The following is a 22,125-nucleotide window of genomic DNA, read 5'->3' as shown; positions in this document are numbered from 1 at the left end:
CTGCTCCTTGTACTAGACATCTCTTAGAACAAAGTAGAGAGAGAAAGGGGCATCGAAACGATAGAAAAATGATTTCAAAGAGACTGGGTTAAAGAGATTATTTAAATAATTGGCTCAGAATTAGTTTCCAATCAGATTAGACTAAAACTATTTTTGTTTTCCCATACCTGCCTAGCAGTTAGGAAATGGTAAAGGAAATTGGAGAAGCTTTTAAGAATAAAATATACTCTCTTCCTTTCTCTGCCATCATGGTGTGTGCTTGACTCTGCTTCTTGCCATGTCTTCTCACAAAACTTTCAGGATTAAGCATTTCCTGGTCAAGAAACAAAAGCAAAATCATCCCATCCCCCAGTGGATCCAGTTGAAAACTGGTAATAAAATCAGGTAGAACTCCAAAAGGAGACACTGGAGAAGAACGAAGCTGGGTCTATAAGGAATTACACACGAGATGGCACACATATCTATGCTGTGTCAAGGTCACAACCATCTTACCATATCAAGCTGAAAATGTCACCACTATCTGGACAGTTGGACATGTTTTATTGGGAATGTAATATTTTCTCTGTGTATGTGCTGTTTATGCACTGGTAGGCCAGATTCAGCAATAAATATGTGAGACCTTTCATTTCAAACAAACAAAAAGAATAAAATATACTTTTCTTAGTATATCTAAGTAGTGTAAATAGTTTTATAATTCTGTTCTCCAGAGACAGAAAACACAGTCCCTGTCTTAAGAAATCTAGTGGGATAATGAGTTATTACACAACATGGCACAATATATCCACAGTAGAGGAGCTCCAGGGAGCACCTAATGTAGACCCATGGGAGGCAGGGCACAGCAGGCATAGATTTCCTGAAGGAGCTGTCTGAGATGATAGAGTCTTAGATTAGCAAGAATATCCTAGAATCAAGAAAACAGACTCACTGTTGGCATAGACATATATGAAGTCAACAACATTCCAATTCAATTTCTAAAACCTCATTGATTACCAGGCCATGGATGTAGCATCAGTGCCTCAGATGTAGGATTTACTGAACAGAATCACTGAGGATGCAATTGAAGTCACATTCTTTCACTTGCTCACTGTGATCTTAAACAAGTTACTTAACTTTGGGGACTCAGTTTCCTTGTCTTTATAGTGGGGGTAATAATAGTGTTGTTCTGGAAATTGAGTCAACTTAGAACAGTACCTGGCACCTCTTAAAAGCTCATTAATATTAGTTGTTGCCATTTATACAGCATGTATTAATTTTCGAAACACTTCAGACATTTTATTTCTGTGCTTCGTGGTAGATAAATTAACAGCTGAGGGATTAGTGCCTAAAAGAGGTTAAATGACTTATATTATGTTTGATGAAAGTACTTTTCCCTAATTCCTGTTTTCTTTGAAGAGAGAATGTCCCAAAACAATATCTTGGATTTTCTTTGCCCTTTAACTCGCTCCATTCCTGAGGAGGAAAAGTGACTTCTCTGGTTGGGAAATTGGGGAAAAATAACTGTGAGCTTGGCTCACCTCTGTCCTTCTTCCTTTTAGGAGTGACCATGAAGTGACCAAGCATGATTCTTCCAGTCCTTCTGTGACTAGAAGAAGTTGGCCCAGTTCTAGAGTTTAGTTTTAGCAAACTCATTTATCTGACAGATCTAAAGCATCATTCTCCAACAGGACTTTTTTTTTTTTTCAATGTGGTCAAGCTCATTAAATAATCAGTTTCTCCCCCACCTCCCCCCCATCCCTTGGAGACATTCCTCCAAGAGCCTTCCATTCTCCTGCTGCAAACTGTGTCACTTTGATAACAATTAAATTTTAAAATAAAATACCATGCAAACTGTGTCAGAGACTACTAGTTGTCTACCAAAATTATTCTATCTTTCCTGAACAACAAAACCTGGGTTTTAGCTAGTCTCATTGCTGCCTTCATAAAGGTTATATTTGCATGTACCTTGGGATTAAGTTTTAATTAACATGAGACAAGCAGAAATGTACAGTATTTTCAATAATTATCCTTAAAGGAAGAAAGTTCGCCCTTCTTTTTCTCTTCCTCCATCCTGATGCCTGAATTTGGATATGACAGCTGAAGTTCTGGAAGCCTTGTTGTATAATGAAGATGAGATCCACAACACAAAAGGGAGGAAGCTATGGGCTGAAAGGAGCCTGGGTTCCTGATAACATTATAGAGCTGCCCACCAGCTTTGAAGAGCTTACCTCTAGGCCTTTTTTTTTTTGAGACAGAGTCTCACGCTGTCGCCCAGGCTGGAGTGCAGTAGCATGATCCCGGCTCACTGCAGCCTCTGCCTCCTGGGTTCAAGGAATTCTCCTGCCTCAGCCTCCCGAGTAGCTGAGATTACAGGGGCACGCGCCACCAAGCCTGGCTAATTTTTGTATTTTTAATACAGACAAAGTTTCACCATGTGGGCCAGGCTGGTCTCAAATTCCTAACCTCCAGTTATCTGCCCACCTGGGCCTTCCAAAGTGCTGGGATTACAGGCGTGAGCCACCGGGCCCAGCATCCTCTATACTTTTATGTGAGAGAAAAATAAACTTATCTCTTGTTTAAGCCACTGTTGTGTGTGTGTGTGTGTGTGTGTGTGTGTGTGTGTGTGTGTTCCTGCCATCTGCAGCTGAGGTAATGCTAACAAATACAGCAAATCAGCTTGAAGTCCCCCTTTCCTGGTCCTTTCTCTTCAACTAGACTGCCAACCCTAAGCCCTTATATATGGAAACTCTGGAGCTCACAATTTTAAGAAACAGCTAAATGTACTCACAAGAGTAAAATGATTTCGTTTTTAAATTCGGGCCAAACAACATTTTAAAAGATCTACTCTAAGAAAAAAGGAAACATCACCACCAAAAGAAAAGCCTCTTGAGTGTCCTCCTGTCATGTATTCAAAGCATTCCATATATTGTTTTTGATTAATTTATTATATCAATGATCAGGAATTTTTAAAGGACTTTTCCTATGCAAACTCTAAGAGCTCAAGTTTTGTTTTGAATAGAAATACAACTATATTTACCACTCTTTATGTACATCTCAATACATTTTCTAATAAATATTTATTGTATACTGACTAATCCTCATTTCATTCCCCAATTTTCCAACCAGAGAAATCACTTTTCCTCCTCAGGAATGGAGCGAGTTAAAGGGCAAAGAAAATCCAAGATATTGTTTTGGGACACTCTCTCTTTAAAGAAAACAGGAATTAGGGACAAGTACTTTCGTCAAACATAATAAAACTCATTTAACCTCTTAGGCACTAATTCCTCAGCTGTTATTTATCTACCAAGGATCACAAAAATAAAATGTCTGAAATTCTTAGGTTCCGCCTTTCCTCTGTTTTCTAATTTGGGCTGAAACATTGGGCTCTGACTTTGCTCTCTGAATTCACTCTTATATCCCCTCTTCACAAAGTAAGAAACTTTCTGGAACCTTTGGCCTCTGCCATGCACTGGGAACCTTCTCTTCATCTGATTTGTCTGACTACCATCTTTAACCCAGCAAGGACAACTAGATGTAACCCCTTCTTTAAAAAAAAAAAAAAAAAACTATTACTAAAAGTCTACCATATGCTAAGTGCTAGAATAGATGCTTCATTTTTTCGTCTAATCTTCATGCCAAACTTGCAAGTGAGATCTTGTTCTCTCCATTTTATGGGTGAATCAACTGTGATTCAGAGTGATTAAAATGAATCCAAGGTTTGTTTGCCTCTGAAGTCTGTTTTCTGTCTCATTTTAAAAAGATCTCTCTCCAATTTTCCATACCTCTATATCATTATATTCAAGTCTTCCACTTCTCCAACTTCAACTCTATTTCTTTTCCCAGCTTCCCTTTTGCTTCTCACTGACTGTATCTGGATATTTCAAAAGTACAGAATAAATGGTTCGATTCGGAAGGGATTCTGAAAACAGAACTCGGAATTTTACAAAGTAAAATTATGACATGATAATAATGGTGTACTATGAAATAAAGTGCACAGAAAATGCCAAAGAATATAAAAACCAAATATAAGGCAGCCCCATCCATTTCAGATCCACAAGGTCACAGGATTAGGATCTAATTATAAATAATAACCCAAATAACTCTTTTCCTTTCAGAAAGCATACACGCATACACACAACCCTGGAGAAAGTCTTTTCCAACTACAGTCCTCCTCCCACTCCCCAAATGCATTAACATCAATGTTTTAGAAAGCACTAGAGTCACTGTCAAATAGTTGAGGTTATGCATCAGATGTTCCTCAAGGCGAGCCTTCTCCTGACAATGACAGCATGAGATTATTGTGTATATATAGATCACTGTCATGCACAGGACAGGCACATGACAAATGTGCATTAAAATGAAGGCTGCACATGGCACCACTGTAGCCCTAGACTACAAATTCATTGGCATTCCAAGAACTTCACAAATAGCACAATAATGTGACTTTTCTTTTTTAAAATAGACACTATGTAGCTTGTAAAATTAATCTTAGAGGCACATCATATTAATCATGGTTCCATTACTTAACAGTCTTCATTTTCATTCAAAATATGAAATTTCCAAGATTAAGATCGTTTGGATTTACAAATCTTGTAAAATTCAAGCATTTGTATGAGAATAAATCACTACTAAAGGAATTGATGTCATTGATCTCTTTTACTCCTTATGTCTAATTGCAACACTGGGCATTAAAGTGAGAGTTTTACTGGAGGAAGGACAGCAGGAAAGGCTAATTTTGGAGCCCCGGAAAACAGTGATCGACAGGAGGGCAGTGTAATGAGATAGTCATAGGAGAGACTGAAAGTGGGAGGGGGCATGAAAAGGGAGAACTTGAAGACAAACGTAAATGTGATCTGTTTTCACAACATGGTCAGGGCCTCACTCTGCTAACATTTGTTTGTACACTAGTACTTAGTCTCCATCAGGCACAGTTCTAAGCCCTCACTTACTTAACAACAGATACTACTTTCATCCCCATTTTACAGTTGGAAAAACCAAAGCCCAAAGAGGTTGAGTACCATCCAAGGCTTCACAGCTAGTTAGTGGCAGATCTAGGATTCAACACCAGGCACCACTTCATAATCATGAATTCTCATTTTACACAGCATGCAATCCAGAACAATCACTTTCAATCTTGTAATCTTGTTTTTAACCATAATCCTTCCAGTAAGAACACATGACTCAGTACACCAAAACATTAGTAACAGACACAGAAGCTTTGTGTCTGTATTATTAAAAATAATTGTATATATTATTAAAAATAATATTTTTACCAAATGTAATGCATTTGGTAGTCCCAGCTACTGGAGATGGATGAGGAAGGCTGAGGGAGGAGGTTGAGGCTGCAGTGAGCCATGATTGCATCACTGCACTTCAGCCTGGGTGACAACAAGACCCTGTTTCAAAAAGTAAAATAAAATAAAATAAAATAACTTTTTCTATTGGTTAGATGTTGAAATGATGTCTTGGATATATTAAGTAAATTATATTGCTAAAATTAATTTTACCTTTTTCAAAACTTTTTTTTTTTTTTTTTTTTTTTTGAGACAGTCTCGCTCTGTCACCCAGGCTGGAGTGCAGTGACATGATCTGGGTTCACTGCAACTTCCACCTCCCAGGTTGAAGCGATCCTTCTGCCTCAGCCTCTGGAGTAGTTGGGATTACAGGCATGTGCCACGACGCCTGGCTAGTTTTTGTATTTAAAAAACTTTTTTGATGTGGCTACTTGAAAATTTTAAATGACCTATGTGGCACTTAATATTTCTATTGGACAGTGCTTTCTGGTCGTTCAGGCCAAAAACCTTGGAATCATCCTTGACTCCTTTCTCCACTAGCCAATTCTGTAGGTTCTACCTTCAAAATAGTCCAGAATTCAGCACCTGCTATACCACCTCCCCCCCATCCCCCCAACCCCCGACACACACAAAACACACACAAGTCACTTTCTCTTGCTTGGATAACTAAAATAGCTTTTTAACTGGTCTTCTTGCTTCCTTCCTTGCTACACTCTACAGTTTATTCAACTATTTACCATAAAGTTGCAGAGCGATCCTTTTAAAAGGTCATATTATGTCACTCCTCTGTTCAAAATCTCCATGGCTTTTTTTCCAAAGTTTAAAAGCCCAAGTCCTTGCAATGGCCTACAAAGCCTTATAAGATCTGGTCACCTGCCCATGCTCCTGACCCCCTCTCCTGCCCCATCTGTCTGTCCTAATCTCTTACCACTCTCTTCTTCACTCAGCTATGGTGACCTTCTTCGGTTCACCAAGTATGCTCCTGCCTCATGGTCTTTGTACTTCCTATACCTCTACATGTAACCCTCTACCTTAGACATCCTCTACCTTCTTTCTCTCAGTTTGGCATCACTTTACTGAACGTTGTATTTAGAAATGCAAACCTCTCTCTGCTTACTCTTCCACATTTTCCCCTTCTTATTCTATATAGGATATAATACATCCTTATTATATAGGATATATCATATCCTATATAGAATAAGAAGGGGAAAGTGTGGAATAAATTATACAGTATATAATATATATAATATATATTATAATATATCCTGTATAAATATATAATATATCCTGTATAATTTATTTAATTTATCCGTCTCCCACCAATAAAACGTAGGAGTTCTCTGAGGGCAGTGACTGTTTTATTGTTGCATTCCCAGCACTTTATGTGCCTGGAAAATAATAGGGGCCAGAAAATGAGCTGTGGGTTCCCAAAGTCAGTTATGGACCATTTGCAATTAGCCATTCTCAGAAATCTACAAAACAAACAAATACTTCAGTATGGGTTTTTTTTAACCTATATCCTCTTTGGACCTACAGTCATACCACAACAAAAAATGCAAGAATCTTCTCCACACCCCACAAGGCTTAGTTTACCAAATCTTCTGTCCATTTTCTCATGATCATTAGGAACCCTCCAAAAGCCCTGTTAGATGGGTTTTCCTTTAGCCTCAGGCATTAAATCTCCTTAATCATCTGCAAAAAGTTGTGTTACTGGCCTAACATAAGTGCAACTTAATCTCAGATGATCTCCAGGTCTATCTAGGGTAACTTAGGTACACGCAGCTATGTATCAGTAGGTTCTAGACACCGTTAAGTATCAGTGGTGTTTGCATGCTCGATGGTTTGCAGACTGGCCATACCTTACCTATTGTGTCTGCATGCAGGAACATGTGTCCTATCTGTTAGCACTAGAAATGATGGACATGTGTTGGATGGAATGTCAAGGCTGCAGCCAGGACTCTTATTTTAGACACTTAGAAATCAGGGCTCTGAGAACTTAGGCCAAGTAAAAATTATCAAAATAAAGAAATACATCACGTGGTGGTACAAAAGGCACCAGAAGCCAGGTCGTTTACCCCTCACCATTCAGCCCTTTCCACCAAAAAATCCTACTGTGCAGCTCCACCTAGCTCGCAGCCTGGTACCGCGGGATTTTAATGTGCAACTATGAGCTCGCAGGTTGTTAAAGGAAGGCCGCGCCTTGGCCGCTGCACCCTCCCGGTGGCGAGGAGAAAACGTGTCTCCCGGCCTCGGCCGCAGCCGGCTCCAGGTCTCTGGGCCCGGAGCCGACTGAGACGGTGCGGTGACCACGCTCTCGCGAGACTAGCGGTCTGGGCGAGCGGGTCGAGCCTCCCGGAAATGGGCCAGCGGACTGGTCTGCTCCCACCTGGAGGGAGTGTGCGCACGGCCCGGTGGGGTCCCAGGTGTGCCCCGGCACCCGCGCGAGGCGGAGTCGCTGAGACGCCACTTGCTCCTCACCCAGCCTCCTCGGCCCTGCCCCAGCCGCCCGCCGCCCCTCCCTTTGCCCTTCAAGGCGCCCGGCCCTCCTTGGGCTGCAGCTTCTGTGCGCGGCTAGGCAGCCAGCCTTTCCCCTTCTGTTTCTCCTGGTCCCCTCCCCCGACAGTAGCACCAGAGTCGCGGGTCCTGCAGTGCCCCAGAAGCCGCACGTATAACTCTCTCGGCGTAAGTGCTAGGAATGCCGCTGGCCTCGCGGGAAGCGCATTCTTTCTATCTATAGTTCGCTCTGTACATCTTCTGTCTACGGCAACTATTCCAGAGGCAACAACTGCTTCCCTCTGTTCTCATCTCCCCATTGGTGGCTGACGACCCGAATTTGGGAATGGGGAGATCGCCCACCTGTTATCTTCGAGCAGACTAATCTCTTGTAAGCAGAAGTGCCATTCGGAGTCTCCAGAGCCCTGTGGCTTGGGGCTGGGAATGTCCCCCTGACTTCAGGCTTTCCTGAATGTATTGCTTTTCTCTGAGAATGCTCTAGGTTTTTAATTTTTTTTAATTGTAAGACTCTATAATACAGCATTTTTATTTCGGTTTTATTCGTTGTGCTCAAAGGCAGGAAACAACTATTAATTTGCCTTCTCGAATCTTATTAGTTATAAGATTCGTTCTCTTTCGTTGCTTTGCTAGGCATAAAACACACTTCGAACATGTAAGTGCCGCTGTCAGCTCTGGAGAGTTTAAGTCAATAGTTATTTTCGATATTTTAATTCCTTTTTGTTTCATAGGAGTAACTCATTCGACTGTGGAGTTCTTTTAATTCTTCTGAAAGATTTCAAATCCTCCAGAAGCCAAAATGGGGCACAGTAAACAGATTCGAATTTTACTTCTGAACGAAATGGAGAAGCTGGAAAAGACCCTCTTCAGACTTGAACAAGGTCAGTAGCAAGTTGTTTGACTTGCTCATTTGCATCTTTTAAACTTTTAATTCATTGGCAGTCCTGTTAATTTTTTTAAACGTTTAAGATAAATATTATTTCCAAGATCTAAAACTTCATTTGTACAAAGATGGTGCTGTGTTCTCCATATATCACTAATGAATGTTGATTTGAATTAAAACTATTTTATATCCCTCATGTTAGGATAAGGATAAAATAGCTCACTTTTCTCTGCATACTAATTCCCCTTAAGATTGAAGTTAAATATATGATCAGAAAATTGACCATATCATTTCTAATAACATTTACTATTAAAACTTGATAAATTACTTCGTATGTAATTTTGCTTTGGGTATGTGTGTAGTTTTGCCTTTATATAGCTCTTTCTCTTTTCCTTTGTTGAACCTTTGAGTTGACAAAATAGATGTCAGCAAAAAGTATAGTAAACTATTGCTTATGTATATCAAAAACCTCTCAAATGTGGAGAAGGTAAAAACTGAAAATATTTTCTTACCAAATAAAAAGTGCAATAACTCATCTGGTTATGTTGAAATATATTTGATCTGTATTTAAAAGATCAAATTACTTTTCTACAAGACTAGTTAATAGATGTTTTGTTTTCTTCACCTTTGTAATTTTTCAACATTGAAGAAGTGTAATATATGAAAAATGCAATCACCCTTATTAATGTACCAGATGGATGTTGATAGTCATAAACACTTCGAAGGAATTTTTTAGTTTCCCTAATGTTTTAAGAGTTAAATTTTTGGAAAAAAAAAATGTCACACATACAATGTGTTATCTTCATGCCAAATCCGTGTCTTTTTCCAACTTTGGCATTTAAAATCACTAAGTACCTACTCCATTTTTGGCTTTCCTGACTCTGCACTTTTCTGGTTTTGATTTTTTTTTTTTTCCCCTACCCTGTTGCATATTCTTGTCAACTTGGTGTCTCTTACTGGGCTCTCATCCTTTCACTTTTTAATTAATTATGGGTATCTGCTAGGAATTCTTTCTTTTTCTGTTCTCCTTCAAAGAATGAGTTACACAGTCTCATGGCCTCAACTGTTGCCTATGTGCTGACGACTCCTTTTGGAGGAAAGGCCTTGAGCTTTCTTCTTCTTGGAAGCTTTCAGTGTTTGATGGCAAGGGTAGAGAGCCAGATTTCTCCTGGCTCTGCTGCTAACAAGTTGACTTGGGGCAAGTTACATTAATTAGGAGCGTTCATTTATTTTTCTTTCTTTTCTCTTTTTCTGAGACAGGGTCTTACTCTGTTGCCCAAGCTGAGTGTTGTGGCACGATCACGGCTCACTGTGGCCTCGACTTGCTAGGCTCAAGCAATTCTCCTGCCTCAGCCTCCCGAGTATCTGGTATGACAGGCATGCACCACTATGCCCAGCTAATTTTTTTTTTTTTTTGTAGACTGGGTCTCACTATGTTGCCCAGGTTGATTTTGAACTCCTGGTCTCAAGCCACCCTCCCTCCTTGGCCTCTCAAAGTACTGGGATTATAAGCATAAGCCACCGGGCATGGCCCCAATTCTGAGCATTAATTTATTGGTGAAATGAAAGTGGTAATTTCTGTTCTACCTTTCTAGGTTTTGAGACTCAAAATTAATAATTCATGAATTTCTAGTGACAAAGCCCTAAATAAATATAAGGCATTTGTATGAATCACTCCATGTATTCCCACTCTGGACCTTGGCTTCAACCTGATATTATGCAATAGAATAGCATCAGGATAGCTCAACTTGGATATGCTTAAATCTGGCATGTCCAAAAATATCCCCTCCCCATTCTCAATCCTCCTTTATTTCTCAGCTTCCCTGTTTATTTCGTGGCGTCTCCATTTTTATAGTTCTCAGGATAGAAACCTTATATTCTTCTTTGATGATTTCTTCTTTTTTCCTGCAGTCTCTTTTTAAGCTTGCAATTTCTTTCCAAATATCCCTGATTGCCTGTCTATTCTGTATGGCTGAATATAGATGCCAGAACAATCTTATGCAGTCTCTTCCCTTTTTATTAAGTGGTATGTATAAAATCAAATTTAAATACCTCTGATTTCCAAGACATTCTGTAATGAGACTACACCTTCCTTAACCAAGATTATGTTTCATTATTCTCCATCATTAATGTCATAGATCTTTACAGCTGCCCAAGTCGTTCCTATTAATTCCCTTCTCAGCAGCTTTTCTCATGCCTGTCCTTATACCCCTGTTCCCATCAGATTCCTTTATATCTGTTAAATCCCATTTACCATCACTTAGGCAAGTTTCAACTTTCAGCTAGAATTCTACCTACTTTGTGAAGTCTTTCCCTAGTTTTTCACTGTCTGCTTCCTTTGACTTCCAACTACACAATGAGCACAGAACTATTAAGTGCTGAATAATGAAGCAGTGTCTAAAAGCTTGTTAGTCTTACAGTGGCAGACTAGGGTTAAAATCTGTAAGAATTGATGAGGGCAGGTGACTCACACTTGTAATCTCAGTGTTTTGGGAAGCTGAGGCTGGAGGATCACTTGAGGCCAGGAGTTCATGGTCAGCTTGGACAACATAGTAAGACTTTATCTCTACAAAAAAGAAACAAAATTAGCTGGGCATGATGGTGCTTGGCTGTGGTCCCCAGCAACTTAGGAGGGTGAGGCAGGAGGATCTCTTGAGCCCAGGAGTTAAAGGCTGTAGTGAGCTATAATCCCAACATTGCCCTCCAGGCTGGGTGACAGAGTAAGACTCTGCCTTTAAAAAACAAAAATAAAAGGCCTTGGCGCGGTGGCTCACGCCTATAATCCCAGCAGTTGGGGAGGCCAAGGCAGGTGGGTCACCTGAGGTCAGGATTTCGAGACCATCCAACCTGGTCAACATGGTGAAACCTCGTCTCTACTAAAAATACAAAAATTAGTCAGGTGTGGTAGCGCATGCCTGTAATCCCATCTACTTGGAAGGCTGAGGCAGAATCACTTGAACCTGGGATGCAGAGGTCGCAGTGAGCCGAGATGACGCCATTGCACTACAGCCTGGGCAACAAGAGCAAAACTCTGTCTTAAAAAAATATATAAAATAAAATAAAAATTCTGTGAGGATAAGGACAGCCTTACAAACCTAGTGCAGTGTGCAACAGTTAAATACTTGTTGATTTATTACTAAGACTCTAGTTAAAACTAGCAAAAATTATAAATTCAGCTAACTTATTTGAAGAGGCAAATGTGAAGAATTTATGAAAAAAGAATAATGTGGTTTATTTTATAACTCTGGTTAAAATCAGTAAATACATCCAAATGTTATAAATGAGAATATGTCACCTATTTTTGCAGTAATAGTGTGATCATATTATTTTAGAAGATAATTTGAAATGTGAAAGATGAGTTGAAGAGAAGGGACATTGGAGACAAGAAGCATTGAGAAGGCTATTTTAAAAACACATCTGGTTAAAGAAAAGGGTTTAACAGTCTGAGTTGAAAAAGAGAGGACAAGGCCAGGCGCAGTAACTCACGCCTGTAATCTTGGCACTTTGGGAGGCCGAGGCAGGCGGATCACCTGAGTTCAGGAGTTTGAGACTTGCCTGGCCAACTTGGTGAAACCCTTGTCTCTCCTAAAAATCTAAAAATACAAAAATTAGCTGGGCATGCTGGTGGGTGCCTATAATCCCAGCTACTCGGGAGGCTGAGGCAGGAGAATCGCTTGAACCCAGGAGGCGGAGGTTGCAGTGAGCCAAGATCACGCCACTGTACTCCAGCCTGGGCAACAGAGTGAGACTCAGTCTCAAAAAAAAAAAAAAAAAAAAAAAAGAATGAACAAAGTAAGTACTTCCCAAATCTGAAATTCTTACATCTTTTAAATAGGTTGATGAAATTTATAATTTTTACTATTTTTTAAAGAAAACATTTATACAGAAAGGTTCTTTGATTAGATTGAGTTTCTATAAATTGAGTGGAGGGGAAAAGATAGAACATATTTATTTACAATAATAGTTTAATCCCTCATCATGCTAGTTGCCTACGAGAGATATGGCTAATACAAGTAAAGTATCCTAGCATTAGTATGAGGAATAAGATAGCCACACCATGTACTGCTATGACCTCAGCTAATTTTAACAAACTTAGTCATGGAATCTGACCTACTCTAGGTCCTCTGATGTTTCATTTACTGTATATAAAAATTTTAGTTTCAGTGATTTGCATTAGAGGTCTACAGAGTGGCTGTGTATCCCTTGTGGTATGCGCTGATATATCTATTGGGCTACCGAAGGAAAATGTAACATCTGTCCCTCCCTCCCTCCCTTCCTTCCTTCCTTCCTTCTTCCCTTTCTTTTATTTTCTTTCTACCTATTTTAGTTTTTCAGTCTGTGTTAACAACATATGAATTACACTCTCAGTTTGTATGTCAGATAAGTTATAAACAAAAAAGGCATACTCAGAAGACAACCTAGAGGTTATAGGTCTGGAAGGGGTTGACAATCACACCCTCATTTGTTTGCAGTATGTTGCCATGAATTGCACTTTTACTTAAGCTAGGTTAAGTAGCTTTGTATTATCTTAAATAACGGAGTCTCTATATTACTTTATAAGGAGAGGTAGAGTAACCAAGAATAGTTCTTTTACCTCACAGAAGTGATCAAACTTAAAAGATGAGTTAGAAAGTGTTTGAGATTTGTCCTTTTCAAGAATAGCATGTAGTCTTAGATAGAATAATACTTAGAAAATATTTTCAGAAAAAATAAAAACTTAACTCTTTCATGTAAACATGAGTGAGAAAGTTAAGTGCTTTTTTGAAGGAAATTGATGCTGTGGAGCAGAGTTTGGCACATATTTTCCTGTAAAAGTTCAGATCGCAAATCTTTGCAGCTTTTCAGGCAATGCACTCCCTACTGCAGCGACTCAACTCCTATTGTAGCAGGAAAGCAGTCATAGGCAAACATACATGAATGGATGTAGCTGTGTTCCAGTAAAACTTCATTTACAGAAATGGGGATTGGGCTGGATATACTTTGCCAGCCCTTGCTATAGCGAAAGCATTTTGAATATATAGTTTTAGAAATGCTTCTTCCATCATTATATGATTTTACCCAAAATAAACAGAACTTGAAATCTTTGAATCACTTTATTATAAAATATTAAAATCAAGACTTTTTAAAATAATGAAATTTATTTAGTTACATTGTTTTCACTGAGAGATATTATCAGTATTAATTTTTAGTGAGAACTAAATAAAGTGTATTATTTATTTCATTTATATCTTATCTCATTAAGTTAACTTTTGTGTTTTGTAATTTACATAATCTATTAGAACATCATACATATATATTATATAAATAAAGGACTTAGTTTGGGAATTATTGAGGTTTTTTCTGAAGGTAGAGCACTGATCCAGTACTATTTTGGAGATTTTAGATGAGTTTTAACCTTTGCACTGCAAGTTCTCTGAATCTTTGTGTAATTGTAAAAACAATATTTGTATAAAGTTAACGGGGGACAGGTTGTACACATATACCTAGACAGCTAATCTCTGCTATTTGTACTTGTTCAAAATGACACTATTTCTCCTAATGATAAATTTAGTCATTCTTGTGAGATGTAAATGTTTATGCTTCTCAGTCACTAAATATTTTAGTTCATGTTTTAATTCTTTGTGTAATTATTTCTTAGTCTATCCCTTCATAATTGTAGCTCTAATTTTAAAATGATTTCCCCAATTATAAAATCGTGCAAATGTATAAAAAGCATTTTTTCTGTGTTTTGTTTTTAAAAATTTAGGATTATACTATCTAAACAATGTGTAACCTGCCTTTTTCCCCTATGTGTAGTAGTATTATGGTGTACGTACTCTACCTCCCTGCCTACTGCCACGTTTCAGCCATACTTTTTTCCAGAAGATATTTTAAAAGCTCTACATAAATATGTAAAATGTAACAAAATAAAATAAATTAAAAGTAGTTATTATTATTACTTTTTTTAATGGAGTCTTGCTGTGTCACCCATGCTGGAGTGCAGTCGCACGATCTTGGCTCACTGCAACCTCTGCCTTCTGGGTTGAAGCGATTCTCCTGCCTCAGCCTCTTGAGTAGCTGGGATTACAGGTGCACACCACCACACCCAGCTATTTTTGCATTGTTAGTAGAGACAGGGTTTTGCCATGTTGGTCAGGCTGGTCTCAAACTTCTGACCTCAGGTGATCCTCCTGCCTCAGCCTCCCAGAGTGTTGGGATTACAGTCGTGAGCTATTGTGCCTGGCCAAATATCTTTTGATAAGATGCTTTGTAATGGCTTTATAATATGCCAACTTGTAGATTTACTATAATTTATTTAATCATTGCCAATCATTAGATATTTAGGTTGTTGTCAGTTTATTTAATTTCAATAAATGAGGCTGTGATAAATATCTTTATACATAATCGCTGTTTACATCACTGATACTTTTCTCAAAAAATCTGTATAAAATTCCTAGATCAAAAAATATAAACATTCTTAATATATTAATACCAAATTATATTATAGAAAAAGTACATGTAGTTGCTTAGAGAAGAAATTCTTAGTTTCATTATACAGCATTCTCTTAGTGACTCTTACCGAAATATTTTGTTCACAGAAAATATTCCTGTTAGCATATCCTCTTTTATTACTTTGTTGGATGTTTAATAAATTAAGGATTATAAATTATAAATAATATATATTAAATATATAAAAGTTTTTTTCTTCTCAAAGAAATTCCTTAGATATTAAAGATTTTACTCAGTGGAACTAAACTTCCCTGCCTCATCAGTTATTATTGCCCATTATTAATTGAAAGTTATATTCATGTTTAACATTTATATGTATTGTATTTCTAATAGACTTGACCATAGTATTTTCATATTGTAATAATTATAAAGAAAGTTTAAAGTCTGCTTTAAACCAACCAAAACGTTTCTTTCACAGTGCAGTTTTAGCTGTAATGTGCTTATTTGTTTTCTCTTATGGCAAAATACTTGTAGCACAGTGCACGAGTCTAAGGTATGTTTTTTAAAAAATAACCTAACTTGGGCAAAAGTAGAAATGCATTGGCTCTCAGGATTACAAGAACAGCTTTGATAACTAAACCATGAAGCATAGGGGTATAGGCAGTAGTGTGTTGGAGGTGCTGGCGCACAAGAGCTGATTGTGCACATCCCTTCCCACTTCCACGTTCAATGTTGTCGTGTTGGTAGCTTAAGATTGTCCATGTTGGGATTATTTCCACCAGAAAGTCAGCAAACACTCCAAGTCAGAGGTTCCCACCACCCTAGTCAGTTGCTAAATCTTTATTAGCACATCACTGGACTTGAGCAGACATCAATCGGGTTCAGTTGCCTTCAGAACTCCTGTTAGAATTCTGAATTCTGCCTCTATAGAGGTTGACTTCTGTCAGTGAAGACTAGCTGTCTCAGTATGGTGAGATAATTATCCCATGGTAGCTCCCAAGTTTTACATACTATCACATACTTTCTGACACCATAGAGAAACCAGCTTTCTCTGTTGCAGTTAGAAAAATACTAGAGAAGGTCTCTCCTCAGATGCCCACCATTGGGTACTTAATTCAGGGTTGAGGATGGGGGATCATGGTAAATCGGGTTGTATAAGAATTTGCACATCCCAGAGTTGCTATATGAATGGGAATGAGTTTCCAGGGGAAGGAGAAAGAGACATTATAGAGCAGACAGCTCTATGATGTTTACTATACTTGCTAAAATATGAAATTCAGCTAAATTGGAATACAAAGTAGTGCCAAAACAGCATTAGGTTTGTGGAGTTATGTTAAACATAATTTGAAAATTGAAGGTTTTTTAAATAAAACATGTATTTTTTCAATCATGGTAATTTAAGCCCTACAATGAGTTTATTAAAATGTGCTTTTTATTTAGGGTTTGAACTACAGTTCCGATTAGGCCCAACTTTACAGGGAAAAGCAGTTACCGTGTTTACAAATTACCCATTTCCTGGAGAAACATTTAATAGACAAAAATTCCGTTCTCTGGATTGGGAAAATCCAACAGAAAGAGAAGATGATTCTGATAAATACTGTAAACTTAATCTGCAACAATCTGGTTCATTTCAGTATTATTTCCTTCAAGGGTAAGTCAGGTGTTTTGTTTGCGAGAAAAAAAGTTAATTTATTCTGTAATTTGAAGTTACGTAATTTGTAAATGTTACTGTATGAACCATGGCAGTGCAATTTTTACAGTGCTTCCTTGAGATGCAAATGGAACATTCTTTGATTTCTAGGAGGTAATTGTATGGCCCATTGCAGAGCTAAAGTATCATGTAAATGTATTTTAAATAACATCTTAAAAACTGTAGTCATTTCATGCAATCTGATTATAGGTTGCTGTTTATTTGCATGCCCTTGTTATTACTGATAGGTTTTAGTATACTTATTTTTCATTAAACCAACATTATTGGATATTTTGTGTATTATACATGTAATTATGTAGATTGTGAAAGGGTAAAAGTAGCTTTTCCATTAAGTTTTGTTGCAACTTTTAAAATGATTTTATGTGCTTAGAAATAAATATATTTTATTTGGGACAATTAACCTTTTAGTTAGAGTCAGACTATATTATATGAGGATTTTTTTTCTCTCAATGACTGAAAAGTTTTGTTTTGTTTTTTCCCTTAGAAATGAGAAAAGTGGTGGAGGTTACATAGTTGTGGACCCCATTTTACGTGTTGGTGCTGATAATCATATGCTACCCTTGGACTGTGTTACTCTTCAGACATTTTTAGCTAAGTGTTTGGGACCTTTTGATGAATGGGAAAGCAGACTTAGGGTTGCAAAAGAATCAGGTAATGTCAGCTTGCTTTCTTTTTCTTATTTAAAAAAATAAACGTAATTATCCTCTGTGATACAGATTTCAAAAGTTTTGTGTATTAGTCCATTCTCTCATTGCTATAAAGAACTACCTGAGACTGGGTAATTGATAAAGAAAAGAGGTTTGGCCGGGCGCGGTGGCTCAAGCCTGTAATCCCAGCACTTTGGGAGGCCGAGACGGGCGGATCACGAGGTCAGGAGATCGAGACCATCCTGGCTAACACGGTGAAACCCCGTCTCTACTAAAATACAAAAAACTAGCCGGGCGAGATGGCAGGCGCCTGTAGTCCCAGCTACTCGGGAGGCTGAGGCAGGAGAATGGCGTGAACCCGGGAGCCGGAGCTTGCAGTGAGCTGAGATCCGGCCACTGCACTCCAGCCTGGGTGACAGAGCGAGACTCCGTCTCAAAAAAAAAAAAAAAAAAAAAAAAAAAAAAGAAAAGAGGTTTGACTCACAGTTCTGCAGGCTGTACAGGAAGCATGGCTGGGAATGCCTCAAGAAACTTACAGTCATGGCAGAAGGCAGAGGGGAAGCAGGCACGTCTTACATGGCCAGAGAAGGAGGAAGAGAACAAAATAGGAGGTGCTACATGCTTTTAAACAACCAGATCTTGTGAAAACTCACTCACTATCATGAGAACAAGGGGGAAATCCACCAGCTTTCTCTCACCAGGCCCCTCCTCCAACATTGGGGATTACAATTTGAAGTGAGATTTGGGCAGGGACACAAATCCAAACCATATCTTTTTGCCTCTATGTTTAATTTTGTTTCTTATTATATTTGGTATTATAAGTAGATAGAACCATATTTTTAAAAAATTTTTTTTTTTTTTTTGAGATGGCGTCTTGCCCTGTCACCTAGGCTGGAGTGCAATGGCACAATCTTGGCTTACTGCAACCTCCACCTCCTGGGTTCAAATGATTCTCCCGCCTCAGCCTCCTGAGTAGCTGGGATTACAGGTGCCCACCACCAAGCCCAACTAATTTTTGTATTTTTAGTAGAGACAGGGTTTCACCATGTTGGCCAGTCTGGTCTCAAACTTCTGACCTCGTGATCCACCTGCCTTGGCCTCCCAAAGTGCTGGGATTATAGGCATGAACCACTGCACCCAGCCCATATTAAATTTTTGATACTTAACCATTTTTAACCTATAAAAATGGCAAATTTTGTGGTTCAGCTTAAGAAATGAAGGAACTCCATAATGAAACAATTATCATTTCTAAGACTTTACCATATAAAAATCGGAAGTAAGCTATTGAAAAGTGAAGGAAAATGTGTTATCATTATTTATCATTTTAATTCAACAAGCATTGCTTAACCATCTTTTGTGTAGAAGATATGTGCTATCATACATATCAAGAGCAAAATGAAACTTAAGTTGTATATTACTCTTAAGCAAAGGGCAATATTAATTTTTTCTTTTTTCTTTTCTTTTTTTTTGAGACAGGGTCTCACTCTGTCACCCAGGCTGGAGTGCAGTGGTACATTCTCAACTCATTGCAGCCTCCTGGGTTCAAGTAATTCCTGTGTTTCGGCCTCCCTAGTAGCTGGGATTACAGGCATGCACCACTACGCCTGGCTAATTTTTGTATTTTTAGTAGAGATGGAGTTTCACCATGTTGCCCAGGCTGGTCTCAGACTCCTAACCTCAAGTGATATGCCCACCTCAGCTTCCCAAGGTGCTGGAATTACCGGCATGAACCACCGTGCCCAGCCATATATATATATTTTAAGACAAGGTCTCACTCTGTTACCCAGACTGGAGTGCAGTGGTCTGATCTATTTTTTGTAGAGACAAAAGTCTCACTGTGTTGCCCAGGCTGTCCTTGAATTCCTGGGCTCAAGCAGTCCTCTTGCCTTCGCCTCCCAAAGTGCTGGAATTACAGGTGCAGGCCACTGCACCTGATCTCAATTTTAATTTTCTGCTTTTGAGTTGAATAATATATGAAGAAAGGAATGAGAAGTTCACTGACATAACTAAAACAGAATACAAGTACTGTGGAACATTAAAAGTAGCTGATGGCCGAGCACGGTGGCTCAAGCCTGTAATCCCAGCACTTTGGGAGGCCGAGACGGGCGGATCACGAGGTCAGGAGATCGAGACCATCCTGGCTAATATGGTGAAACCCCGTCTCTACTAAAAAATACAAAAAAAACTAGCCAGGCGAGGTGGCGGGCGCCTTTAGTCCCAGCTACTCGGGAGGCTGAGGTGGGAGAATGGCATAAACCCGGGAGGCAGAGCTTGCAGTGAGCTGAGATCCGGCCACTGCACTCCAGCCTGGGCGACAGAGCAAGACTCAGGCTCAAAAAAAAAAAAAAAAAAAAAAAGTAGCTGAAAGACATGTAAGTATATAAATTTTGTAATAGGCAGTGTGTGTGAATTTTTTCAAATATTGCCTCATTATCTCTGTCTTGTGTATAAGGACACTGATATCTTGAAAGATTTAAATAAACTTGCTTAAAGTCTGTTAAACTCTTGGTAGTAGAACCCAAGTGTTTGACTTCTTTTTTAGTAGCATGCTTGCCTTGCTATTTATAATTAAGAAAGTTTAAATTTATATTTTCTTCATTTTAGGCTGATTCTGTTTGTTTGTTTTTACAGTGGTTTTTCTTTGCTTTGCAGGCTACAACATGATTCATTTTACCCCATTGCAGACTCTTGGACTATCTAGGTCATCCTACTCCCTTGCCAATCAGTTAGAATTAAATCCTGACTTTTCAAGACCTAATAGAAAGTATACCTGGAATGATGTTGGACAGCTAGTGGAAAAATTAAGAAAGGAATGGAATATTATTTGTATTACTGATGTTGTCTACAATCATACTGGTATGAGCTTCATTGACTGCCTTTATTAATTTTGATGAGAATTTATACACACACACATACACACACAAACAGGAGAAGGGAAGGGACGAAAGAAAGGGAAAGGAAAGGGGCTAACATAAATTTTAAAAACACAAATGATGATTAGGTGTCCTTCCATTTAAAAAATTAGTATTTTTCCTTTCAAAGAAAACATACTTAACTGAGGATCAAGTCAATATATATGTATCTTGCATCTGATGTTTATAAATACAGGAGAGTGATCATAGAAGGAACATAATGATCACATATTTCAACTTAGAGTACAGTAGTCCCCCTCTTATTCACAGTTTTGCTTTCTGAGGTTTCAGTTACCTGCAGTCAGTCACATTTCAAAAATATTGAATAATTCCAGAAATAAGCAATTCATAAGTTTTAATTTTCATGCTGTTTTAAGTAACATGATGAACTCTCATGCCATCCTGCTCTCTCCCACCTGGAATGTGACTCATCCCTTTGTCCAGTGCATCCATGCTGTAAACACTACCTGCCCACGAGTCACTTAATAGCCTGCTCAGTTATCAGATCAAAAACACAAAATATCAAAAAATATATATGTAGGGTTTGATACTATCTATGGTTTTACACATTCACTTGGAGTCTTGGAAGGTATCCTTTAAGGATAAGAGGGGACTACTCTATTAATACTTTCTCAAGTAACACATGGATCCTATATTAGCAGGAGCTCTAGTACTGTAGTGCTATAGCATATATTAAAAAACTAAATGATTTCTATTATTTGGAGAGAAACTTATTAGTAAACTCTGAGAAGATGTATCTGGAAATTATGTCATCTACGTGTTAAAAGAGCTTATTAAAGTTAGTCTGTTTTGGTTCCCAAGATTCCTTAGTGATATATAATTCTATTAAAATATATCAGATTTTTCCAGCTAGCGATCCTTGAGGAAATGGTTCCTCCCCTCACCTGTCAGAGGAGCTGAGCCTGGCCTGGCCTAGCCTGATAAGGCCTGGTCGTGAGCAGCTTTGGGTTTAACCCAGTTTACCTTACAAATGTTTTCTTGCATGTATGCTACAATGTAGAAAAGTTTGGAAAACACTGTTTTGCTTATGTAAAGAATAAGAATTCTAGTTGGTACAAACATTTAAAAGATATAATCTGCTGTTTCATAAAGCAGTTCTCCAAGTAACCATAGGAACTATGTAGATATTTAAAAGCTCATGTCTGGTTCATCAATATAAATAAAAATCTCTAATCATAATGGCAAAGTTAGGTAAAGAAATAGGTACATTCTAAAATTTGGTGTTTCTGCATGTACCTAGAAACCAAGCCTCCAATTCTACAGTGAAAACTTTGCAATACCCAATAACTCAGTATTCTTCACTTGAGTATTTGACATTATTAAGCCAGGTGCTGTCACTTGCACCTGTAATCCCAGCCACTTGAGAGACTGAAGTGCAAGGATCACTTGAGGCCAGGAGTTTGAAACCAGCCTTGGCAACATAATGAGACCCCGTCTCTTACAAAATAATGTAAAAAAATTAAAGGAAAATTTGACAGTCTTGATAATCACTTTGAGATCTGTAATATTATTGAAATCAAATTTATCAAACCACATAATGGCATTTTATGAGTTACAAATTGTATGAGTTAGGATATGGCTTAAGCAGCCATAACAGAAAAATATAGGGACTAACGGCTAAAATTGTATTTATTTCTTACTAAAAGATTAAATAGGCATTCCTGGACTAGAATGGTACTTCAATGGTGATAGGGAACTAGTTTCTCTCATGTTGCTCTGCAGTCTCCAACACTTTGCTTCA

At 38.3% G+C, this 22,125-nt stretch overlaps 1 protein-coding gene and 1 pseudogene across 2 annotated transcripts in view; both read left to right on the top strand.

Annotated features, from left to right (window-relative positions):
• Positions 1-277: 277 nt before the first annotated feature.
• On the top strand, positions 278-433 carry LOC116418744 (annotated as a pseudogene).
• Positions 434-7,621: 7,188 nt separating this feature from the next.
• Positions 7,622-22,125, top strand: part of AGL (amylo-alpha-1, 6-glucosidase, 4-alpha-glucanotransferase) — a 71,479-nt gene continuing 56,975 nt past the window's right edge. Inside the window, exons 1-5 of one of the 2 annotated variants that reach the window (XM_023191312.1) lie at positions 7,622-7,952; positions 8,513-8,662; positions 16,534-16,744; positions 17,289-17,455; positions 20,104-20,307. In XM_023191312.1, coding sequence (XP_023047080.1) covers positions 8,581-8,662; positions 16,534-16,744; positions 17,289-17,455; positions 20,104-20,307 — 664 coding nt within the window. In that variant the 5' untranslated portion in view covers positions 7,622-7,952; positions 8,513-8,580. Of the gene's footprint in view, positions 7,953-8,512; positions 8,663-16,533; positions 16,745-17,288; positions 17,456-20,103; positions 20,308-22,125 lie in introns of those variants that run through there. The other variant, XM_023191313.1, reaches the window with a different exon arrangement.

This window comes from Piliocolobus tephrosceles, chromosome 1, assembly GCF_002776525.5.
Source record: "Piliocolobus tephrosceles isolate RC106 chromosome 1, ASM277652v3, whole genome shotgun sequence".
In the NCBI taxonomy this organism is placed as follows: Eukaryota; Metazoa; Chordata; class Mammalia; order Primates; family Cercopithecidae; genus Piliocolobus; species Piliocolobus tephrosceles.
The sequence above is the reverse complement of the archived record's forward strand: the minus strand, read 5'-3'. Positions and strand labels throughout refer to the sequence as shown.